Raw genomic sequence first — 24,034 nt, forward strand, 5'->3', positions numbered from 1 at the left:
CCGTTCTGTCTGCTCCGCTTCGGATCGATAGTTTACGACCCTGCCGTACGGAACACCACAGAAGGTCAGTAAAAAAATGAGAATGGGAGCCTGCCAGTTTATTACGCAGAGGTTTTAAAATATTTCCACAACACTGAGCAATCAGGCTTTGCAAGTGGTATTTGATAATGGTAATAAACCCTCTGCCATGAGATTTTACTCGGCGCGCCATAGAAAACAGGACCTTTGAGTAAAATGTACAATAAACCTGCAGTTAGCACAGCGAGGGAGGACCTCCACAGAGAACAAACAATTAAACATCCGCAAAGAAGGGGTTTCATATTATCAGGGTCAGGTTTGTTTTGGATTTAAGGGACCGGTTCATTTTATTTCTTTGAGGCGTACCTCTAAAACCAGCAGGAGCTCGTACTGCGACTGGAGTGATATTAATTATTGACAAAGGCCACTACTGCACTCAAGTGTAATCATAGATAAATGACTCACGATGAAAAAGAAAAAAGAAATCAATATCAAGTCCACATTAATAACTCAAACAAGAACGGCCATGGTGGCCGCACACACACCAACAGACCAAAAGGCCAGCGCAAGTACATGAGGAATCTGTAAGCATAATGTAAAATATTTCATATTTAAAAAAGCCCTTGAGAAGACTTAACGGCAATAAACTGATTGCCAGTTTTGTGTGCCTTTTAAGTCTATTTGCAGATACAGAGACTCAGAAACCATCCGCAGGCCATGCTAATTTATTGTATATGCAAGGGCAGTTTGAGATTAGAAATCTGGGTCAGTTAAATTAAAGATGTTCAAATTCACACTTTACAGCAGAAACCATAGTGCTTTTTAGTGCCTAGGAATTTTATAAGTCCATATTTCTATTAACACTTTAACCCAAAAATGAAAATCCAATATTAAACTCTTAGCAATGAATACACTACCATTTGACACTACACTGCCAAAGTTTAGAGTGTGTAATATTTGCTTTTGAAAAAAGCCTTTTAAGCTTACCAAGGCTGTATATATTTTATTAAAAATACAGTAAAAATGGTTTATTTTACAGTCCTGCTCCATGTGTACATACTATGTAGTTATTATAGCATTTACAGTAACTGGGTAATAACTAGGTACTAACCCTGAACGAAAGGGTACTTCTAAATATAACCTTAACCCATGTAGTTACCATATTTAACCAGTACTTTCTTGGGCAAAGACACTGTTAAGTACACGTACTGTAAAATAAACTGTAAAATCAGTAATATGCAGATTTTTTTTTAAACAAAAACTTATTAAAAGTAACTTATTAAAATTTAATTACTTATTCATTTATTTGTATTTTTTCTTGCTATTATTAATTGTACTTAATTTTTAAATCATATAATGTAATAATTAAAATTAATAATATAAACTCTATCATAAATGTATTAACATCCTTAGACACTTTTTGTACTTTAAAATGTAATTTTTAAAAGTGTAAGTTAAAATGTAAGTATAAAAGCACTCCTTATTTGTAACACTTCACAATAAGGTTCATTAGTTAACATGAACTAAGAATGAACAATACTTCTACAGCATTTCTTAATCTTAGTTAATGTTAATTTCAGCATTTACTAGTGCATTATTAAAATGTGTTAGTTAACACATTAACTAACGTTATAAAATGACACCTTAGGGTATAAGTGTTATCTTCATATGAAATATATTTTTTCTTAACTTTCTCAACTGTCTATATTGTCACTTTTGATCAATGTAATGCAACCTTGAAAAAGTAATAAAAATAAATAAATAAATCTTACTGACTCTAAACCTTTGTCTGAATGGTAAATTTGTCAGAATATGTGCCTCATTTTTTTAATGGCCGTCATTGGAAAAATACGCTTCCTGTCCCCATAATGGTGGCAAACCTTGACACCTTGTTTTATACTATGACACATTCAGAAACTGTTTAGTTAATTCATTATATGTGCCCCTGCACCACAAATCCAGTTGTAAGTAGCACAAGTATATTTGTGGTAATAGCCAAGATTACACTGTATGGGTCAAAATGATTGATTTTTCTTTTATGCCAAAAATTATTAGGATATTAATTAAAGATCATGTTGCACAAAGATATTTTGTAAATTTATTACCGTAAACATATGAAAACTTAATTTTTGATTAGTAATATGCATTGCTAAGAACTTCATTTTGACAACATTAAAGGCGATTTTCTCAATATTTAGATTTTTTTTTTTTTTTTTTTGCACCCTCAGATTTCAGATTTTCAAATAGTTTTATCTCAAGCAAATATTGTCCTGTCTTCACAAACCACACATCAAACGCATGCACACAGTGCCCTACACATGCTTACATCGATCCGATTCTCTCTAATTTTATGTGTCCACATGTCCACAAACACAGTGAGAACACCAGCAGTCCATCTCTGCAACCTGTAACCTCACAAAGCTCCTTAGTTTTCTTTTCATGTGAGTCTGACAGTCAATTTGCTCTGTATCCGGTCCTCTCTCTCCTTTGCTTCTCCCTTTTGGTGTTCAAAGGCTTCTCAGCTCTATTGGACTTGTCATAGCTTACATTCGTCAAGATGGCTATGCACAGACATTTCCATAAAGACCCAAAGCAACTCTGTCTCATTCTCTCATTAATGCGCTGATGTTTTGTGTGACAGCAATGTTGTGAACATTGGGAAGTTCTGAAAATACATACACACGTACGTTCATAGACATGTGGGTGTGTATTTGTTTGTCTTTATATGTAAGGAGAAGCAGTATGTGATGTGAATGAGTGTAAGATGAACTCAGACACTGCATGAACCACAGCTGAAAACATCCAGACCTTCCATATGCATACAATACAAATTAATATTGCAGTTGCAACACAATTATCCACATTTACGTGATACCTTTTATTAAAAGGTGTGTGCATTTCCAAATAATACTCATTCAAATGAGTATTACTCCACTCAAAGTGTAGTAACATCTACAAGCGATATGAATGCTCTTGAGCTAAATTTCAAGTGTCTCAGAACAGAGTGTGAATACTTATGCAATGGAATAATTTCAGTGTTTTATTTTTAATATATTTGCATAGTTGTCACAAATATGTTTTGTGCTTGGCATTATGATGTATGGAGTGTAGACTGACACAGAAAAAATTTTAAAGCTGTATAACATAAGGCTGCAACATAAAATGTGAAAATGAAGGGGTATGAATACTTTTGCAAGGCACTGTATATGTATCATTTTTGCTGTTATTAATCGATTAATTAATTAATTGATTAATTAAGTAATTGTATTAACATACTAAATTGACAGCCCTAATAATCACCCACACATTTAGACATAAACTTGTGCACCATTCAGACTTTCACAATTGAACTGAGAATAAACAGTAGCTTCCAGTTCAGTTGATGAACTGAAGTAGCAAAGACGAACTTGAACTAAAATTTGAAACTAAAGTAGAAGAACAGTAATGAACTGAAAATCAGTTCCAAATAAGTGTAATTACTACCAAGAAAACGAAATGTGTCAAGAGAAAATGAAAGCATAATTCACAACTGTCGACTGAATTTTGTTTTACAGCTCATGAAGTAAGTCATGAAGTTTGAAAGTTCTAGAGCTCTACAGACAGACAGATTTATGGGCCAAAGTGAAAGTGAACATACACACTACAATTAAAGGACACTGCCACACTGACTGATGGGCCATTTGTGAGTTTGTAATATAATGACAGCTGTCTTTGCTTACTGATATGGAACATTTTCATGGCAAGACTATACGTGATGCTATTTGTATTCAACCCTTATCGAGCAGCATTCACACACAGCTGTCTCAATAAGAGCCAGGAGAGCCAAAGCTAGCATGCACGCACAGTAACATATTGCCTCACCTGGCAGCAAGAAAGTGAGTACAATGGAGGCATAACCCATTAATGAGAGAAAATATTGTGCAAACCCTTTTTGGCACACTGTGTGAATGATAGCAGCACTGCGCAAAAACACTAAAACTCCACTAATGTTATTTTGTCAAAGTGTCGAAAACATTCCGAGTTAAAATCTCTGCAGGGTCTGGGAGTACTGAGAGGTCAGGAGATAGCATACAGTAGCAGCGCTTAATTCATCTGCCAGCGAACTCATTGAACAGCCTATCTCAACCCACCGGACTCCAGACCATAGCTTGATAGAGCCACGGGATATCAAAAGATACATCATCCAAAGCGGCTGGAAGCAGAAGGATGTAAAGTTGTCTAAAAATATTGGATATGAGTTTGAATGCAACTTCACAGAAACTGTTCACCAGAGGAACATTAAAAACCGATTTAGCCTTGGGATAACACTTGCCGTTGTATAGCTGGGTAGAGTAAGTTATACTATTACTGTACATCATTGAATTGAGTTAATAGATAGGGCTGGGTTTTAAAACAAAATTCACAAGCTTGTGATTCAATTCGATTCAATATCGATTGTTGTGGATATATATCAAGTACAGTATACGCCAAATTTTCACAAGAAAAAAAAATCAAAACACATGCTGTAAAATATACATGATAGTCAGCTGACACTACATTACTTTAAAACTGAAGGTTAAAATGAACTGATTTGTATACAAATTACATAATTACATATATTTCTACTCCAGTTCATTTTCTGAAATATAAACATTTAAATGGTGTCTGTCATAAAAACTTGACGGGTTTATTAAAACATAAACTAAACATTGAAGAACAGTCAATTCTACACCCCTCTCTAGAGTTCATTTTTCTACCTGACTAATGAGTTTATGGTCACCAAATATGTTTTTTCTGAGGTAAATGTGACGTTACGTGACATATTTTTTACAAGCTGTTATATTGACGTTTTTCTGCAGCTGAAACACTGATTGAGCGATTATATGAGACAGGATATGGATTTCGGTAAGTTGTACTTTCTTTTGTACTCTTTCTTTCTTTTAGTTGTTTACTCTTCATTTTCATTCATGTTCATTATGTGCTGAAACTGGTACTGAAGCGGAGATGATCAGTTCATGTGCTCTTCACACTGGCGCTTCTCTTAAACTGAGGCGCTACAGTGCTCTGTCACTCCACATTAAACAGCACCAAAAAATAGTTTTAATATTGTAATAAAATGGACAGGATTTGAAATCTGAGACTTTCATATCAAAAGTTACAAAGCACAAAGCTTATTGCAATTTATAGGATGGAAGGCGAACTACAATATCTACAGGCATTACAGGTTAGGCTAATCGATTCTTGGGATTTAAGAATCAATATTATGTGTAACACAGCTCTAAGTAAATGAAAACATCCTGCAAAGTTGTAAATCTGAAAGTACTCCATGTATAAAGTTTACTTAAAGGACTTTTAATGAATAAGAAGGGTCACCTTTGAAAACCCAGTGCAGAGAAACAAGAAGAAAGCAGGAGAAAGACTGAGAAGTAGTGCAGGCCTGAGAAGAGCTGGAGTGGGTACAATGGGAATAGAAGGAAGAGGTGAAGAGGAACTAAGGGGGAAGAGAGTGTGAGAGTAGATGGCATTGAAAGAGTCGAGGAAGCAGACAAGATGGTATAAGAGGTGAGAAGAGCGGTCGAGGAGATTTGAGAGGGAGAGAACATAGAGTCTCAAATCAGATGAGAGTCATTCAAGTCGAATTTGTTACGAATTATGATCACTTGCCGGACAGAAGCAGAATCTGAGCATGGTACAAAAAAAGGAGAAAAGCAAGGATGCCATTAGTCCTTGGGTTATAAAATAATCTAAGTAAACATGTATATTCTTTCTATGCTGTTGTCTTATGTCACTCTTGCAATTAATTACACTGCATTTTAGTATTAATCAAATGATTCATGTCATTAACCATAGCGAATGATGAAGAATGAATTGGAAAATGCATACCAGTAACCTTCCTAAATATGAGGCTGTTCCAGTGCTGTCGTCTGTCTGTATATTGATTTATGCTAATTTCTTCCAATGGTTAAAAGAAAAAAATGTGTGCTTCACGCTGACCAAATATGAGCACATTAGTATTCATATCGTAATATTCATGTGCATGTTAACGTGATTAAAGAGCTCCATATGACAAAAACCTTGAAAGGTTAAATGCATTAGCCATGCTTTTAAATGAATTCTTTCAAATCTCGGCCATCAAATCTCAATAGTTTGACAGAAGTGATGTAAAAATGACACCATGGTACTGTGGCAAAAATGTGGGATAATCACATTAAACTTTATTAGATTATGAATGTAGACATGTATTAAATGTATTGAAAGTAGTATTGGAATATAATTACAGTATTTATACAAAGTTCTGGTGCAGTCCGATAGGCCTAACTCAATCTGACATAATGACATTATCACATGGCACAGCTGATTGGCTAATTGTTACTGTTTTTGACATTGAGCATAAATTTTCATCTGCATCCTAACTCAAGGTACTGTCAAATGTGCATTTCTAAAAAATGTAATTAATTAAAGTTATTTGGAGTACTACTTGTGCACAGTGCACATTTCTCAATATTAAGCCTAAAAACTATTGATGAGGATTGTATGATCTTTAAATAATATCGGTCTTTAAATGCAAAATATTTAAAGTGTACCTACCAACTTGCAATAGTGATTTTTTGGTCATATCGCCCATAATAGATTGTATTGTTACCCTTTAGCTTATGTGTAATAACATACACTGTCTTTTGACTATAAATGTGAATTTTTTTACTTAATGCAAATTATCTCATGTTATGATTGGCAAATGACTGATCACGTCCCACCAGAAATAAAGAGCCACAGTCGCAACTGAAAAACTGTAATGCATTTCATAGCAACTTCCCGAAAGCACTAAAGCTCTCAAAATAAATTGGCTATAATACTGAAAAGCCCAAAGATACTTTCTGTAAAATTCAAAACCCTCTATATAAAGACCGCAGACGGGGCGCCGCGTCTCGCTCTTGTTCCAGACGGGGGACCCCCTGACGGAAAGCTTCAACCTCAAGGATCATTACAGTGCCAGACCACACTAATCAACGCAGTGCTGGAGCTAATGAAACTCATCCATTCACATCAAGTGATGGACATGGCAATCTAACAGTGTTACCATGGGGATGCAGAGATGAAATCTGTGTCTTCATAACTCAGATTTTTCAAAGGAAAAACAACAACAACAACTGAGATTATAAATATATATTTAACCAAGCTCAAAGGTTGGCAAATGTACTAATCACACTGCATTTCAAAGCCATCTGTAGTCCCACTAGGTAAAACATTTAGTAGTAGAACTTCATTAAGTTAAATTATGATAATACAGCATGGTTCGTAGTAGCAGTAGAAATAAGTGTTGAATATGTTTAGAGATAATAAACTCTGCCTTTCATAACCTATTGAGAATTATTGCACACATCTCACTTTATTGTAATTATTATGAGTAAACTAGAGTTTGTTCTGAGGATACATTTCTGTAACATCTGGGAATGTATGACTGCAGCCATATGAAACATCCCAGAGCTGGGAATTGCAGCTTTCCCTGCTGGAGCTTCTGCGACTGTCTTACTGGGTCTCTAATACACTTTGTAATGAGTGGATAATGTTTAGCTAATGTCATGGAGAGCTGATGGGGAAGAAGAAAATTAGCCACTGCACATGGGATTTCTACTTTTTAAACTCTTGAAATGGGCATATTTACCCTTCAGTGACTGCTATTCAAGTTAAATGTCCACAGATATGCTGTAAAGAAAGACGACTGATAAATAAACAATCATTTACATGGATGCATTAATCCTCGCACCTCAGACTACTCCTGTACAGCTTGCCATTAGGAGACAAGAGACATATGTTTAAGGGCTGAATTAAGATGCATACACTACATAAGGCACATATGTTCTTGTTATTGTGAGATGAGTTGTAAATTCTTCGCAAACTGCAGTGCCATTCCTAAACACTGCGAAAAACACCTCAGTGGCATCCAGCCCTAATTAAGAATTATTGTGAGAGAGTTGCAAAGTAGTCTCGCACACATACACACACGCAGAAAGAAGCTCTGCTGCGACGTAGCCTGAGAGAGAACATCTGCCCGTGCTCCTCCTCTCCTCACATCCAGAGAATTAGAGAAACAACAGAGTGGCAAACAACACAATGAGACTGAAAGATGAAGAGAGAGGGAGGACAGAACCCAGAATAACATCCGAGCAAAAAAAAATCTTTTAAATCTTTCCAAAACTCCCTTTTCACAGTCCCACAGCACATCCCATTAGTTCATTTACAGTGTCAGCATAACAGTGCATCCTACAGCTGTCACTCCAATTCTGACTGCAACATCCCACAGCTCATTGTGGCCTGTTAATCACATGTAAACTCAAAATGAATAGTCCTCTATACATGTCACTTGCACAATCAATGCTCTTAGTTTAAAATCTCATAATGGTGTTTAAAGATGTGGTTCAGTGGTTAGAGCACACACTTCATCTCCATTGAGACGTGGTGACCTTGTTATCCAATCATTTATCAAAATAAACTTCTGAGCCAAATTTATAATGTCGTTAAAGATACAGTGCGTTTAAATACACTTCTACCTTGTGCTGTTTTAGCCCAGAAGAAAAAAAAAATCACAGAACAAACACTGGCCTTATAAACCTTCCAGTAATAATAATGAAAACATACATAAAAATACAATTAACTGACACTTTTGTTGCTCGATTTATGATAATAGTAATAAAAATAATACATATAAATATGATGCATGTTTAATCATTTAAAATATTTTTACAAATCCCCATTAAGATATTTAATTGCATATCAAAACAACACCTTCCTGCATTTTTCATTTCCGACATTACAAAACAACTCTAAACTTTCATTTCATTGATTTATTCATTGTTTTCAAAGCCTCCGCTTACACTTGTCTATAACAGTGCTTGTTATTTCTCAGGGAAATGTGTCTGGGATTGAGTGAGCGTATGCAATACAGCAGCAGCGGTGACTGTGGAGAAACAGGATGAGCATGAGGAGAAGGAAGACATGTTCAATGACAAGAGGAGTCTGAGACTGGTCACAGTACTGCAATGTATAGAGACCTATAGAGACATCACTTGTTCCTATAAAAATGGAGAGATAAAAAAAACACAAATAAATATTCATGAAAACGTGTTGGGCGCTGTACAGCTGTAAGAAAGTGGGCAAAAACAATCCATCCGCAAACTGCTGCCACTGATTGGCATTTTCTTTTTGGCGTGGGTAGGAAAAATCACTTGTCGCTGAAATCTTATCGTGTCATGTCTGGTTAAGACATGTATTATATAATTATTTCATAGCATGAAAAATCAGTGTGTACTTAAGGCTATAGAGAGTTGCTACACTGCCAGATCTGTGTGCAAAAAGGTCAGGGGTCTTTATGAGTAACGCAAATGCAAATAGCACATTATGCTCAATCAGAAATGCATTATGAAAATCAGCCTTGCACCTGATGTGTTTGTAAACGCTGATATTACACATGGGGCTCCCTTAGAAAAAAATAATTGTCTTCATGAATTGGGTTCAGAGAGTTTAGATATGGGTGTACAAAATGTGCTGTGAATTATTTGAAGCATGACAGAGAGGGCAACAGAGGACGAGAACTAACGAGAGGTCAGAGCCGAGTCTGTACATGTGCAGCATGAAAGAGTAAGTCACAGCGAAATTGACAAATACTAAAGGGAAAAGGTGATAGAGAAAGAGACAGAAGCACAGAAAGAGAGGTGGAGGTCATTTGTTTCAAACTCACAGTGGAGAAGTTGTGAGCTCCACATGGCTCTCCGCGGTACTTGCAAGCCAGTAGCATATCCTCCAGCTGGTGGCCCAGTCGGTCCATGAACTCCAAGCTGGTGCCCTCGAAGCGCCGCGGAGGCAGGAAAAGACGGAAATCTGACAGCTTGCTAAACCATGCCCGTCTGTCATCTTGAAGCAGGTCCAGCACCAGGGGTCTGGCCGTGCGGTTGGCCAGCAACAGTCCGAGCCAGTGACCCGCGAAGTACAGATCGCTCTTCGTGAGGTGATACAAACGTATGGGGTTATTGTTGCAGATGGTGACCGTGGGAAAAGCCAGTTCTCTCGCCCACTCTGTGTGGACTCTAGTGTGAGTGGGGAAGGCCAGCCAGTGAAGCAGCCGATTCGAGGACCAGGACAGCAGAAGACCCAGACAAGTGCAGAAGGCTAGCATCCAAAAGGCCCGGCGGCTGAGAGAGTTCGACGGGGCGCAAACGTGCCGCAATCCGTGCAGGCGAGTCCGCGCTAAGAGGGCCGCGGTGAGTCGGGACAGGTCGTCTCGTGGTGCTCCGGGTCGGGCGCGGCGACGGCGGGCCCTGCGTTGGCCCGGCGTGGGCGAGGCAGGGCGCAGACAGCGGCCTTCCAGAGCCATGAGGGCCCACAGAGCTGCTAGAGCAGCAGGGGGGACGGCTTCATCTCCCAGCCAGGCCTCCACGGCCGGGGCCCTCATGGGGCTCCAGGAGCACGGAGAGAGCCACAACACTGACTTCCTGAATCCAAATCTAATGTCCGGCAATCAAGTCACGTAGTGTTGTAGCACCTGCAGGACTACTCTAAGTTTAATTGAAGTGTACAACTTCACCTTCCACTGTCAGATGTATGCAAACTTCATTTCTGAATTGAATAATCGCATTCGTGCACAAACACGCTGCTCCCTAAGGTACCCAAAATTCAGTATGTGTCTTCATACCCACTGGCAACTGTCTATAACCCCTCAGGCAAAATCCCCAGGCTATTTTCCTTGTTCCTCTCTCTCTTTCTATCTCTCTCTTTTTCTTTCACTCCCCCCCCCTCGGTCCATCTGGTCAGGGTGCCTAGACTTAGTCTGGCTTTGGGAAAAGCCTGCAATCTCCCTCCGAGCTTCTCCCAGAAAGTTCAGGCGAGCGAAGTGGAAAGAATGAGGTGGTTACATGGGAGGTGATCTTAATGAGAGAAAAGATTCAATAGATACAAGACAGATAGTAAGAGAGAATAATGAAAAAGAGATGGATTGTGGGAGGCAGCGCCAGCTGAGTCACAAGAAAGAAGGATCTGAGGCTGACCTGTTGGTCTTGGGCGAGAGTCCCTGAAGAGAGGGTTTCCCAAAGCCTAGCTACGACTGACCCCACAACCCCACGATCACACTCGTCTCACCTTTATGCTTTTTTTTTCTCTAGCTTTGACAGTGATACAGTCCTGACTTTTTGCCTTCCCATCTCTGTCCTCAACTATGGGGGCACATGGGCAAAAGCCTGGTGTTACAGAGGTCGTACTTCGTGCTAGTTGACACATGCATACACACATACGCACACACACTGACTCTTGCCTGCAGGAGGGCTGAATGCCGCTGATGTGGAATCTGTTCTGACATGGTCCGAATTCAGCATCTCACTCTCTCTCTTTCCCCCCCCCTTTTCCATCCTTGTTTTAGACCGAAACGGCATCCTTTAGCTTCTTCTCCTTTGTTTTTCCTTGGCTAAAAATATCCATTCCCAGAAAATCAAAGTCTTCAATTTGCGTCCATGTCCCTCCTCTTTACTCTGTCAATCAAAGCTTGCTTGCTCCTCCCCCTGCCTCTTGCGTGCCTCCTCTTGTCCTTTATCGTTGTCTGGACGCTTCACTTCTGCCTCTTCGGTCGCTCGAAAGAGAGAGAGAGAGCGCGTGCATGCGAGCGACAGAAGCTGCTCGGCGTGTGAGCCTTTGCTTGCCTTTGCTTGCCTTTCCACTGTTTAATTGCTCTGCTGTTGCTGCCACGCCACTCTCGTCTTCCCTTTTGCGCTCTGTCGGTCTGTTCGCTCAGCATTCCTCTCCTCCTCCTGGGTCACTCCATCCATTCACTCCTCCTCCTGCTCTGTCGTTTCTGTTCTCTCCGCACTCCTCCGTGTCCACACAGCCAGCGCCTGGCTCAGCCTGTGCCAGCTCTCTCTCTCTTTCTTACTTACTCTCTCTCTCTCCCTCTCTCTCTCTCCAACTCTCTTTATTCGCCTGTATGTTTCTTTCACTGTCTGCTTCCTTGCACAAGGCTGAAAAGAAACAAAAGAGTCCCTCTAATGTTTCTCTTCATGAGCTTGTTAAAAAGTAAAATGGTGTCCTGTGTGTGTGAGTGTGTAGGAGGGTTGCTTTTGTGTAGGAAGAAAAGCCAAAAGAGCTCACTGGTGTCCCACACTTCCTATCTCTCACAGTTATATTTTATGTCACCTCTTTTTCTGTCTTTTAAATACATATTTTGTGCTTTCTTTTCTTTTTTTGGAAAAAAGGTTTGGCACACTTGTGTAGCTTGCAAATATTTATTGCATGAGATTTTTGTTTTCTTTCTTCTAGCATGACTAAAACATTATTTACTATAGATTTGCATGAAAGTGTGGTGAATCTTTTCCAATGGTACTGAATGTTACCTACACACCTTCTCGTGCCACTTTATTTATTTATTTATTTTTATTCACTCAACTACTCATTCTTCCATTGAAAAAAAACCCTTAAATGTACACCTAAAATGCTCATAACTTCTATTAAATTTGTTTATAAGTTTCTTTCTTCTGTTGAACATAAAAGAAGATATTTTGAAGACAGTTGTTGATCCCCATTGACTTAGAAAAAAAAATACTATTGAAATCAGTGGGGACAAGAAACAGTTTGGTTAAAAACATTCTTTAGAATATATTCTTTTGTGTATATAACATATTCATACAGCGGAAACTGTATGGAAGCCCGTTTTCTGCCACTGAATTAATAATTTCAAAAAAGGTAATAGCAACTTTTTGTCTCACAATTCTGACTTTGTATCTCACAATTGTAAGATATAAACTCGCAGTTCTGATATCTCAAAATTGCGAGTGTATGTCTCGCTATCCTGACTTTATAACACACAATTGTGAGTTATTAAGTCAGAATTATGAGACATAAACTCGCAATTCTAAGAACATAATATGGACCCTGGACCACAAAACCAGTCATAAGGGTCAATTTTTCAAAATTGAGATTAATACATCATCTGAAAGCTGAATAAATAAGCTTTCCATTGATGTATTGTTTGTTATGATGAGAAAATATTCGGCCAAGATACAATTATTTGAATATCTGGAATCTGAGGGTGCAAAAAAAAAAAAAAATCTAAATATTAAGAAAATTGCCTTTAAAATTGTCAAAATGAAGTTCTTAACAATGCATATTTCTAATCAAAACTTAAGTTTTGATAGATTTAAAGTAGGAAATGTACAAAATATTTTCATGGAACATGATCTTTACTTAATTTCCTAATGATTTGTGTCAATGTATTTTTGGCTATTGCTACAAATATACCCCAGCGACTTAAGACTGGTTTTGTGGTCCAGGGTCACATATCAGTCTTTTTTCCTCTCAGAACTGGAATTTATAACTTGCAATTGCAAGTTTATATCTCACAATTCTGAGAAAAGAATTGTGAGATAAAAAGTCTAAATGACCTTTTTTCATTTTTTATTCAGTGGCAGAAACGGGCTTCCAAAAAACTGAGACTTGAGAGTGAGTAAATGAAGACAATTTCCATTTTTGGGTGAACTATCTTTTTAAGGCAACGTTTGCAGGTTACCACATTTTACATTGCATGTGTATGTGCATTATTTGTCCGTTCGCTTGTTCATTCATTTATTCATTCATTCATTCACACACCCTCCACATTTTCAGACACACAGAATTCAACTGACCTGTCAGAGTCTTTGCCACACAAGTGCATGTAGATGAGTCACAGATCACCAAATATTTAGAGAGCAACAGATGGAGAGAGAGTTGGATGACAGTTTTTCTTTAATCACAAACTGAACATATCACAACAACACAATAACAAACTGTTTTGACTAGATATTCGCATATTTGACACATCCCAGCATCCAGCATTCTATGTAACGTTTTACTAATTAGCCAACAGTCTCTTAGAAAAATCCCTATGTTTTTGCTATTTGCAAACATTTTACAAAAAGCATAAAAAAGCACATTTAACCAAAGTAGCTGCTTTCTCAGTTAGGCATCTTTAATGAAGAACAGGCACATGGCTCTGTTCATGTATCAAATTACCCTAGTCTATTAACATAATTACTGACATATCTCTGGAGACTTACTGATATAAAAATTGTAATTAAACTATTTTTGGAGTACTACTTGGACACAATGCGCATTTCTTAATATTAAGCCTAAATGTCAGTATTGATGAGGATTGTATGAACTTTAAATAATATCGGTCTTTAAATGAAAGATATTTAAAGTGTATACTTGCAATAGTTCCACTTTAGCACAATCAAATATACTTAAGTGGACTTCAGCGCTACTTCTGCACAATTAAAGTGCATTAAGTATAAAATTAGTTGTTCCAATTTAGCAGACTTTAAATATTTACCAGTTTAATCAGAATGAGCTTTATTGCCATGTATGTTTACACATACTAGGAATTTGTTGTAGTGACAGAAGCTCCACGGTGCAATAGAATGACAGTGACAGGACCAGACACGATAAAAGACATAATAAAAAGAACAAAAAAAGAACAATATACAATTATACAAACAGACAATGTGCAAAATAGCAATAACTTTATAATATACAAAATAAACAATTTACTATGTACAGCAAATGTGAAGTGTAAATAAGAATGTGTGTTAAATAAATAACTGGATAAGTGAATGTATAATAGTGTATTCCACGTTTATTGTGAAGTGTTCATGAGACGGATTGCTTGAGGGAAGAAACTGTTCCTGTGCCTTGCTGTTCTGGTGCTTAGTGCTCTGTAGTGTCAACCAGACGGCAACAGTTCAAAGAGGTGGTGTGCTGGATGTGAGGGGTCCAGAGTGATCTTGCCAGCCTTTTTGGTCAGGTCAGATTTGGTAGCTGAGCTGAACCAGACAGTTATTGAGGTACAGAGGACAGATTCGATGGTGGCAGTGTTCCTGAGGCAAGTTGAACTTCCTCAGTTGGCGAAGGAAGAACTGCATCTGCTGGGCCTTTTTGACAATTGCGTCAATGTGAATGTCCCACTTCAGGTCCTGAGAGATGGTGCTGCCGAGGAATCTGAATGTCTCTACTGTTTAGTATACTAAAAGTACAGTTGCAGTCTTTTTATGAAGTGCATAATATGTACATGTATTTGTAGTATACTTAGCATTAAATAAGTGTATTTCAAATAGATTTTAGTATATATATATATATATATATATTTTTTTTACTAGGGAGGGCTTTCTTAGTTTACCTCAGACTTCATTTAAACTTAAATCTGCATGATGTTCTTGCTTCTTTTTTACTTTTTTTTTTGTTTTGTTTTTTCAGGGAACAAAATAACCTTGTTAACAAAATGGACTTTGCTTGAAAAATTATCATTAAAAGCTGAAAACAGATTTTAATCCCACAAAAAGTATTTTTAAAAAATCAAAAGGGAGAATTAGAAGCAATAATTGCCAAGAACTAATTAGAAAGTACTTACCAGGATCACTTTGTTGTCTTAAATTAGCAAATTGCAAGTCTCAAATAAGTATCGTTGTTCACAGTGGTGCATAAATGTAGATATTTCATGATTATTCAATTTTCATTATACTGGCAAATACCTTTTTATCATATTATGTAACCCAGCTATAAACCAAAAAGAATTCCTTAAGATAAAACTAAGACTGTTTTAGAGTTACATTTGCAAAATGTATCTCTTTATCATATAGCATTACTAGCCCCAGTAGTATGTATTTTTTATAAGACCTAATAAAATTACAATAATTGTAATTTATAATTCATTAGTAAGACTTGGAGAGCTAAACTTAAATTCATGACTTGACTGAAACCTTGTAACTCTGGAACTCTCGAAGGTTCAGACCTGGGACTTGACTTTGTCTTGTAAAACATTGTCTTGGACCTGTCTAGCAGTTGCCTGCCCATTCTCTGAGGCAACAGACTGTTAGAGTAGAAAGGAAAAAATATTAAAATGATTTATGCATAAAAGGTCATTCTAATTCCAGCAAGCAAACAACAGAGAAATTGGCACTGATGTAAGGCCAGCGGTGAACTGGTGCGCATCCTCGCATAAAACACATTTTAATTCATTTCCAACAGAAAGATTCATATTCTCTTCATCATCCTCAAATCATGAGTACAATCTACAACTTCAGTCTGGAGCCTTTCAGCCATTACTTATCAGTTACCATCGCACTTCCCCTAGGATCTCATATCCTCCGAAGAGCATTCAAGCGGCCTGGACATCACTGAATCTATTAACTGCTGCATGATTCAGTTTCAGCACAATCCAGTACATCTGCACCTACATTGTGCTTTTCATTATAAAACTGCAGTAAGTACAATAAAAAAGGACAGAGAAATCCTTTAGCCTATTATATTAATTTTCCCAGTATGTGGGACATTCGGTTTCACAGCAAGCATGTAACTGATTTTACTAGCTTTCTTGCAGGCAGAGGCTTTATTGAGTGCCCATATGATCTCAGCATGAAACTAGCCCTTCAACACGACCTCTTATCTTACCAAGTTAACAAACACAGCTGAGTACAAAAGAACATAAGCATAAATTCACAGCGGCTGGAAGAAACTTTAACACAGCACGTCGTCTGAATAAACAGCTTACAGATTTACATGTCACATGGATAAATTACAACAAAATGAAGCTTAATTAAAATATTCTTATTAAAATATTCTTGAATAATTATCTCAACCAAATCAACAAGCACAAAGATTAACAGCATTCCAACATATGATACAACTTACCATTTTAAAAAATAATTTATGGTTTCTCTACAAGTATATACTATTGTTTAAAACTGTTCAAGCCCATGGCAGGACTGTGTTCAAAGCTTTACTCTAAAAATCAATTTCTTCATGGAAATTTTAAATGGGATTTTTACTTCCGGAGCCCCACTGTGCGATCCGCTTTCCCGAAAATCAAAATGGGTTCTACAGCGAGCAAGAGGGCATGTAGGAGCTCACTAATGAGAGTGTCCAACCTTCATTCAAAGAACCAAGGATTGAATTTGACACCAGATACCTGAGGGCCAAACACTCAAACCCTCTACTAGAACCAAACAAATACTACATTCAGCCACAGTATTACATGTCCACCAGCATTTAGGTTCTTCCCTCAAACGAAATACATTAATAAATCAACAAATAAAGAAATATACTGAATGACGAAGATACACAATCACTTATGCAACACTCTGCTCGCTTTACAGGTCCCGACTTGGATAAAAATAACTGTGTGTATGAGAGTGCTGATGAATATAAACTTCTCAGCTTGACAAGGTCAGTCTCTTTTTACTGAGAGCCATGTTCACACATTAACAGTCACTGCCTACAAACAAAGAGGACTACTGCATACTGAAATAACACTGAATTATACATAGTCACACAAAGAATTGTTAAACTTGTAAGATGTCACATTCAGCTGATGACATGAAATTACATGAATCATGTAAATTATGATCTATATTTTCAATGCAATTTACATATCACTCAATGCAACTTATGCAATGCAATTACAATAAATAAATAAAATGACCAAATGACCAATGGCTTAAACAGATAGATAGTTCACCCAAAAATGAAAATTCTGTAATTAATTACTCACCCTCATGTCATTCCAAACCCGTAAGATCTTCATTCATCTTCAAAACATAAATTAAGATATTTTAAGATATGAAATCCGAGTGCTTTCTGACCCTGCATAGACAGCAATGCAACTACCACATTCAACGCCCAAAAAGGTAGTAAGGACATCGTTAAAATGGTTCAACCTTGAGTATGAATCAATATTTTTGAGCAAACCAGCTGAGCGAATGATGTAGTTACTTGTTTCTGAATGAATCTGTTCAGTGAATGACTCACTCACGTATATGGACAGTCATGTTTCGTTCTTGAAGAAACCAATGATTTCGCATGACTTGAATGACTCACTCATGAAGACAACCAGCGTGTCTTTTATGAGTGAGTCTCTAAATTTTTTCTTGAATGAAGTGGTGGAGGAAATGATTCAATGACTCACTCAAGTCTCAAGACGCTTGTTTTGTTCTTGAACAAATTGATTGAATGAATGCTTCAGCGACTGAACAAATCGGTTGACTTACTTAATAGACTTTCAAAACTCTTTCTTGTTAGTCTAAAAACATCTTATACTGAAGCCAGTATGCCAAAACGACAGGTTGTGGAATGTGCCACTTTATGACATAATAGTGTGACTAAACACTGCTTCCGCAGAGGTAAATATGGCTTTGAAGACAACAAGATGCTTTACAAAAACACAGTCTTTGCACTGCCTTCTTTCTGATCCCAACATTAGGAAAGAGTGAATGAACTTTATTTTTAAAGAAGATCCAGACCGCGTCGGTAAGAACTTGGTCCTTTGTTCACTACATTTCACTGCAGATTCATTTACAAACAAGGCACAATTTGACAAAAAAGACGATGATGTGATGACTGTATTTGATCCAGTAGTAATGTTAACAGTAATGTTAAAATGGTTAAACCTTACTTTTCTGAAGCTACAAGAATATTTTTGGTGTGCAATAATATTTAATATTGCCCAAACAACATTTAATTCAAATGTGCATGTAATCTTTAATATTTGGCCATCTGTTTTTCTTTATGACGGAAATGCTACAGCCACTGTAATATCTTTAATATATGAAGATCAAAACGGCTGGGGTTTAAACTTTTACTTTGAAATCATGATGAGCAGTTAGCATATTGAGAAAGTTATTGATGTATTTCCTTGTGTTTGCGTAGGTTTATAAATGACATACCTTACAAACCTAATGAAATTGCGCAAATTGCATTCCCAGATAAACCTTATAAAAAAAGGTAAGCTCACAACAATATATGGAGACGAAGTTTGAGATGCTCCACACATGCAAATAATATCAGTTTGTGTGGAGCAGCATTTACTGTAAACGGAGACGCTCTGAGATGCACGTATGTAACCTACATGCATGTAAATAATTAAAGCTCATATAGTAAACCTGCAACGCATTCATTATATAGTCGTAGAGTTTGTAAGTTCACAATAGCATTGTGTGATTTTTAAATGGGTTTAATATATCATGCAGCCTTGGAAAACAGTCTAATAACGCATGCGGGGATTCTCGTCCATGGAATGTGCCACTTCCGGTATTTTGCCAGTTACTCGCCACGGGCAAAATGCAATCAAGGATTTTTTTTTACATCAAATACCTAAATTGAACTGAGGAATCATGACAGCCCTAGTTTGGACGATCTGAAGGTGAGTAAATAATAACAGATTTTTCCATTTTGTGTGAACTATCACTTTAACAAACAAATAATGCTTTAACATACAAAAATGTTTGTGCTTAGCCCCAACATGGCTTCTTTCTTATGACATTATCCAAGCCTCTCTTGTTTGCATTTGCGTGATCTCAGCATTGAAGGTACACAATGCAGTATCGCATTTGCATAGTCAGCCACACGCCAGCTACCCGACTTAGAGTGTTACATTCATTTATAGAAGTCTGACGACAAGAAGACTGCAGCCCTATGCATAGACACGCACACACATAAACAGACATGTGGATAACCTGACAATCTGATCTATCCCATATTCCTGAAAGTGTCAGAAATCAGTATGAAAGAGATTTGCTTAGTGTTTGCAGCCTGTTATGAGGCAGCATTATTACAAACAACAAAGCCTTTCTTGAAATAAACGAGCAGAAACACACACAACCTCGCCAAACTGTGTCATTAGTGTTTTTTCCCACTATCAACAGACAGCCTCTGTGGAATACTATATGCATAGTGCAGACAGACTGAGATTTAGAAAAACGGCAGATAGCAGTCAATTGGCTATGCAGAGTGAGCTAAAAGACATGGAAATGCTTGCAATTTTTAAAAAAAATGTCATTTTGAAATAGTTCGGTAATGCTGTATGGGAGTATTTGCACAATGGGGGTATTACTGTCAAACGTAAGGACTAGGTATATCAAAACAATACAAAAAGAGATGTACTATTAGGTGTTAATGTGGACTGAAGCACCAATATGCATGATTTGAGGAGCTCCTCATTTGCTGAGATAAATCAAGGGAGATGAGCTTGTACAGCCATTTCTCTACAGAGTTCTCCTCTCTAATTTACATACAATTCACTCTAGAATAAGGCATGATTGAGATTCTTTCAGACGTCGCTCGTTTTGGGAAGCCAAGTCTGCGAAAATCCCGGAATTTCAGAAAAAACTGAAACGATGCACACAGCAGTGCTTAAACGCCTGCCAAATTTGGTCAATACTTAAAAAAAGAAGAGATGCATTCTATCAAGGTGATCAATGACACAGTGTTCGGAATAAAGATTACTCCAATAGCACTAGTAATCGATGACCTCAGTCTGCTCTATGAGTTTTTTAATCAAGGCGTCGCCAAATGTGTCTGATGTGAGGAATGGCTTTACCCCAGATCACAGACCTACTGCTTTAAAAGCAGCAGACTATTGAAATTAATGGAAGGGGCATGCCTCATCAGACAGGAAAGGAAATGAATAGTGTTTGTGCAGGAAAGGATAGAGTGGGGGATCGAAATAACGCATACTCTCAATGTCATCCACACTCGTCTAGTAGACAATACGCAGATACTATTGAGTGGGTTGTTTGCACAGGACGATATAAGAGAAAGGAGATACAGAGAGTGATGCAGGAAGGTGTGGCTGTCCATCAAGACCAAATTAGAAAGCAGCAAGTAGTCACCATGATGTGAAGAGTGCATATGTGTGTGTGTGTGTGGTAATCATCTGGAAACACATGCGGCTGACTTTAAAAGGTAAGGTGGCCGTCTCAATCAGTGTGCGTTCACTGCTGATTAGAGAGCAGCAGGCAGATATTCACCTTGCTGGCTAGTTCACACTGCTACATCATATGGTTATGTTTCAAGCATTATGAAGCTGGATGTTGTACTGTATGTGCTGGGAAACACACACGGCCACATATGCTGTGATAAATCGAGGGAGATGAACTTGTACAGCTTTTTCTCTACAGACTTCTCCCTAATTTACATACAATCCACTCTACAAAAAAGCATGATTGAGATTCTTTCAAATGTCACTTATTTTTTCGCCATTATCATTGCGAAAAGACGATGGGCTAACTGGCCTACTTTCAGACAAGGTAGTGAACGTGTTGATAAACAGCTGGTTTATACAACAGTTTGATAAACTAGTAAATAGAGTAACTTACAGTACACATGTTGCTGGTTACGTGTATATTTGTGCTTCGCCAATGAAAATAAATAAATAAATCCACAGCACAACAAGTCAACATGTTGTGCATCTCCGAGCAACACAAAGTACGGTGCGCTGTTCCGGAATGAATCAATGTTTTTGAGCGAATCAGCTGAGCGAATGTAGTTACTTGTTTCTGAATTAATCAGTTCAGTCTCACTCACTCACGTATAAGGACAGTCATGTTTCGTTCTTAAAGAAACCAATGATTTAGAATGACCAGTTTGACTGACTCACTCATGAAGACAACCAACGTGTCTTTTATGAGTGAGATAATTCATCTTTATAAGTGAGTCTCTAAATTTGTTCTTGAATGAATCGGTGGAGGGAATGATTCAATGACTCACTCAAGATGCTTGTTTTGTTCTTGAACGAATGGACTGAATGAATGCTTCAACGACTGAACAAATTTTGAATGAATTACTCAATGATTCAAGGACTAATTTTGCTACTGAATGGATCAGTGTTTTAAAGAAATCATTTAAATTATTCAAATGATCACCTGAGATTAAGAGTGCCTCTTTTCATCTTTACATGTGTAAGATTTGATAAAGTGTACAGAAAACTGTTATGAAAAAAAAAAAAATCAGAATTACAGGTAAGTAAAAGCGCTGCTAAAGAAATATACAGTTTATAAACACATAAACAGACACATGTGTTAAACATACAATTGGGTGTCATTCCCACAAATTGCTAAACCCAAAGCTTTAACACATTAATACTGTTTTCTTTACTTAAAAAGCAACTTAAATGGGTCATGAACTAAGAAACCACAATTCCCTTGAACTTTTGACATATAAGAGGTCACTGTGCTATTAAAACATCCTGTAATTTTCAGAAGTCAAAACTTTCTCATTAATCTAAAAACAGCTTATATTTAAGCCAATCTGCCATTACGACAGGTTGTGGAATGTGCTACTTTATGACATAATAGTCTGGCTAAACACCGCCTCCGACGAAGAAGAGCAACGCCTGCTTCTACATCACTTCCTGTTTAGCCCGCCCACCGATTGGCACATGTAGTGTTTACGAGAGAGGTGAACGTGCAGGTCTTGCAAAGAAACCAAACATTTAAGATGCTCCGAAGACAACAAGACTTTTTGCAGTACCAAGTTGTGGAAACAGTCTTTGCATTGGCTTCCTTCTGATCCCAGCATTAGGAAAGAGTGGATTAACTTTATTTGTAATGAAGTTCCAGACCATGTCAGTAAGAACTATGTGCTTTGTTCACTTCATTTTACCAGAGATTCGTTTACAAACAAGGCAATTCGACGCAGGATTTTCAGAAAGATTAAAACTAAAAGACGATGCTGTGCCGACTCTACTGGATCCGACAGTAATGTTGCCGAGACTGAAACACAAGAGAAGAAACGGCTAAATAAAGTAGTTATTTTTGTTTTATTGACACACAAAAAGTATTCTCGTAGCTTCATAAATTGATGGTTGAACCAGTTATGAACTTTTTTTCAGTCAGTTTAAAAGAAATTTAAATATCATAATAGACTATACTTACACAGACACACAAAACAGTAGGTGTGTGTATTCCATTTTTTTGACCCAGCACTACTAGTGCATCTGTTGTTTTCACAGTGCAGCTTAATTAATGTTAAATCATTTGTTCGTGTCAAGTAACCTAATCCTCTGTGTAATAACATACAATGTTATGACTATTTCTGATTGTGCAATATATAGTACATAAAGACAGAATGAAGCTCATTGGCTCTGTTCAACACTGTGTGGGTGACCAGCAGGACGCCACAGCAGTCTGTCTTGCTGTAAAGCCAGTGAAAATGAACTCATTAAAGAAGAGATTAGAGAGGGGGAGAGGACTAGAGGGGGTGAGCTGAGATAACGGGCTATGGGCAACTAATAGAGGAACAAAACGAATGGGTGAAAGCTGAGGACAACACAAAGTTCAAAGGAAGTGAGCAACAAAACGGATAACAACAATTTAATGAAAGCCAGGAGGAAGACACAATCTGCGCTATCATGAGCGTCAAAGTGCACATTTTGGATTGGACTAAAGCAGAGCAGACAGAAAATTGTCAGCCTATTTCTGTGCAAGTATTCAGCTGATGCACTGCCAAAAAATTGTGAAATTTACAGTAAATAGCAGCTGCTGTCATTGCCAGAACTTTACTACAAAAAAAAAAAAAGCAGAATCAACCCATTTATTAAAATCTGTTTCATCCCTATATAAAACACTCATAAAAAAAAAAAAAAAAAAAAAAAAAAAAACTCACATTAATTTATCAAAAGATGTAACAAAACAAAAAGCTGCATACCTGGAAAAATAAATAAATAAAATAAAAACTCATAGAAAGGAAATTCCCAGGTGACTTTTGAGAATGTCAAATTATGTGAGATGAATTATAAGATGATTTTAAAAATTGAAATTAAATTATAAGGTCCTTTCTGGACCTTGAATGTGGTCGTTGCGTAGCTGTCTATGCAGGGTCAGAAAACTTTTGGATTTCACCCAGAAATGTCTTAATTTGTGTTTGAAGATAAACGAAGGTCTTATGGGTTTGGAACGACATGAGGGTGAGTAATTAATAACAATTTTAATTTTTGTGTGATCTATTCCTTAGATACAAATCATGATGTTAGTTAACGTCATGCATTTATTTAAGCAGAAACAATGAACACATTAAAGCAATGATTACATGTCATGTTCATAATGATTGATGACAATAGGAGGAAAATTTGGCAGGTTTTATGTTGAATCAGAGATGGCGTCATCTGAAGTCTCTTCACAGGTGTTGGGGTCAGCTTCATAAGAGGCTGGATTCAAACTGGAGTTGGCACAATCTACAGTCATTTTTTACAGTGTGG

The 24,034-nt window shown here is 37.3% G+C and overlaps 1 protein-coding gene across 4 annotated transcripts in view; it reads right to left on the bottom strand.

Annotated features, from left to right (window-relative positions):
- The window catches only part of asic2 (acid-sensing (proton-gated) ion channel 2), a 446,952-nt gene that overhangs the window by 145,019 nt on the left and 277,899 nt on the right, over window positions 1-24,034 (bottom strand). The window contains exon 1 of one of the 4 annotated variants that reach the window (XM_051104549.1): window positions 9,734-11,952. The exons of 2 other annotated variants lie outside the window; for them this stretch is intronic. In XM_051104549.1, coding sequence (XP_050960506.1) covers window positions 9,734-10,444 — 711 coding nt within the window. In that variant the 5' untranslated portion in view covers window positions 10,445-11,952. Of the gene's footprint in view, window positions 1-9,733; window positions 11,953-24,034 lie in introns of those variants that run through there. One more of the 4 variants, XM_051104540.1, reaches the window with a different exon arrangement.

This window comes from Labeo rohita, chromosome 3 (genome assembly GCF_022985175.1).
Source record: "Labeo rohita strain BAU-BD-2019 chromosome 3, IGBB_LRoh.1.0, whole genome shotgun sequence".
In the NCBI taxonomy this organism is placed as follows: Eukaryota; Metazoa; Chordata; class Actinopteri; order Cypriniformes; family Cyprinidae; genus Labeo; species Labeo rohita.